The sequence below is a fragment of the Dipodomys ordii genome, unplaced genomic scaffold (genome assembly GCF_000151885.1).
Source record: "Dipodomys ordii isolate 6190 unplaced genomic scaffold, Dord_2.0 Scaffold108, whole genome shotgun sequence".
Lineage (NCBI taxonomy): Eukaryota > Metazoa > Chordata > Mammalia > Rodentia > Heteromyidae > Dipodomys > Dipodomys ordii.
Genome location: NW_012267324.1, coordinates 692,200 through 693,844, shown reverse-complemented (window position 1 = coordinate 693,844; position 1,645 = coordinate 692,200). Strand labels below are relative to the sequence as shown.

Here is a 1,645-nt window from a genome sequence, read left to right as displayed (position 1 = left end):
CCGCGGCCTCCAGCCGGGCCAGCTCTCCGGCCTGCCGGGCCTCCAGCCGGGCCAGCTGCTGCTCCAGCTTCCGGCGTTGCTCTTCCTGCTTCCGGTGGGCCCCGCGGAAGGCCAGGACCAGGGCGCTGTGGGGGGAGTGGCCGAGCTAGACTCCGCCCCCAGAGCAGGGGCCCCAGACCCCCCTTCCCATCGCGGCTGAGTGGTCCCGGGGCTTGTGCCTTTTGGGGGGGGGGTGGGCCGGGCGATCGCGTGCCGGGCCGCTGTTACTCTACTTGACTCATGCCCTAGCACCCCTCCCTTATTTTTTGCTTGCTTTTATTTTTCTAGAAGTTTTCTGTTTGTTCCCCCAGAGGCTGGCCTCTGACTGGCTGCTGCCCCATCCCAGCTGGAGTTACAGGCATGCACTACCAGACTGGTGCTATTTGCTGGTCAGGATGACCACCATCCTCTCCATCCGCGCCTCCCAGGCAGGGGGCTCCTGCTCCCGGCCCTGGAGCCCGGGAGAGCTGAGGGCCTCCGGGCCTTACCTGTGAGCTCGGCACAGGTCCCGGTGCAGCTCGGCGCTCTGAGCGCGGCTGGCTCGGCCCCTGCGGGCCATCTGCTCCAGGCGCTCCCGGAGGGACTGCAGCTGCTGCCGGAGGCCCCGGGACCTGGGGTCGGGGTGGGGAGGCTTCCAGCTCTGCCAGTCCCTTCCTGTCCTCCGCCCACCTGCCCACGGCGCTTCCGGGGCGCCCGCCTGGGTCTCAGCCGGACGCAGTGGTCCCTGGCCTCTGGCATGCCCCCCCGACCCCACCCCACCCTCCCCTGCTGGGCCTCAGATACAAACCTAGCGAGGGACGCAGCCAGTTCCTGGGACAACTTCTGTGGGTCCCGACCTTCCTCACCCCCCGGGAGGGCAGGGAGACCCTGCGGGGACACAGCAAGGGAGGCGGGAGGCCCAGCGGGCAGCAGGGTGCTGGATGGAGCCTCTGCCCTCACTCTGAGAAGAGCCCGAAACCGCCGTGGGGGCAGCTCCGGCCGCAGCCAGCCGGGGGGCTTCCAGGAGGAGGTGAATTCGGGCTGGGGACGTGGCCAGGAAGTGACTGGCGTTCGGGTTGGGCACTGCGTGGACAGAGACCCGGGGAAGCTGGCGCACGGCCGGGTCGGAGAGGCCGGGCGCGGCAGCGCACGCCTGCAACCCCGTGCACACGCACGCAGGAAGCCACGCCAGGGGAGCCAGCCCGGCTCGGGGTGACAGTGCGGCCCCGCGCCAGGAAGGGGAGGAGAAGGAAAGGTGGAAGGCGCTGGAACCCCAAGGACAGGAAACAGAGACTTGACCTTCACCCTCTAGCTGGCAGCCCAGGCTGCCAGGAGCCCGGGACCGGGAGGGCGAGGCCAAAGGGGCCGCGCGCTGGGGGGCTTCCCGCGGGCGGGGTGCCCCAAGGGACGGGCTTCGGAGGGCGCATAGTGGGCGGGGCCACAGACGCGGGAATGAGGTGAGCCAGGGGCTGTGTGGTGGGCGGGGCGCTGGGTGGGCGGGGCTTCCCGCGGGCGGGGTGCCCTAAGGGACAGGCCTCCGGTAGGCGGAGTCAAGTGGGACGGGCGTGGTGTGGGCGGGGCCGCAGCTAGCCGTGCCCGGTGACGCAGGTGCTGTGGGCGGGGCTGG

General features: G+C 70.9%; 1 protein-coding gene across 1 annotated transcript in view; it reads right to left on the bottom strand.

Annotated features, from left to right (window-relative positions):
- The window catches only part of Ushbp1 (Usher syndrome 1C binding protein 1), a 12,340-nt gene that overhangs the window by 4,047 nt on the left and 6,648 nt on the right, over window positions 1-1,645 (bottom strand). Inside the window, exons 11-14 of the mRNA XM_013028291.1 lie at window positions 1,324-1,430; window positions 827-1,171; window positions 528-650; window positions 5-125 (exon numbers count right to left, since the gene is read on the bottom strand). Of these exons, the coding sequence (XP_012883745.1) occupies window positions 5-125; window positions 528-650; window positions 827-1,171; window positions 1,324-1,430 (696 nt within the window). The remainder of the gene's footprint in view (window positions 1-4; window positions 126-527; window positions 651-826; window positions 1,172-1,323; window positions 1,431-1,645) is intronic.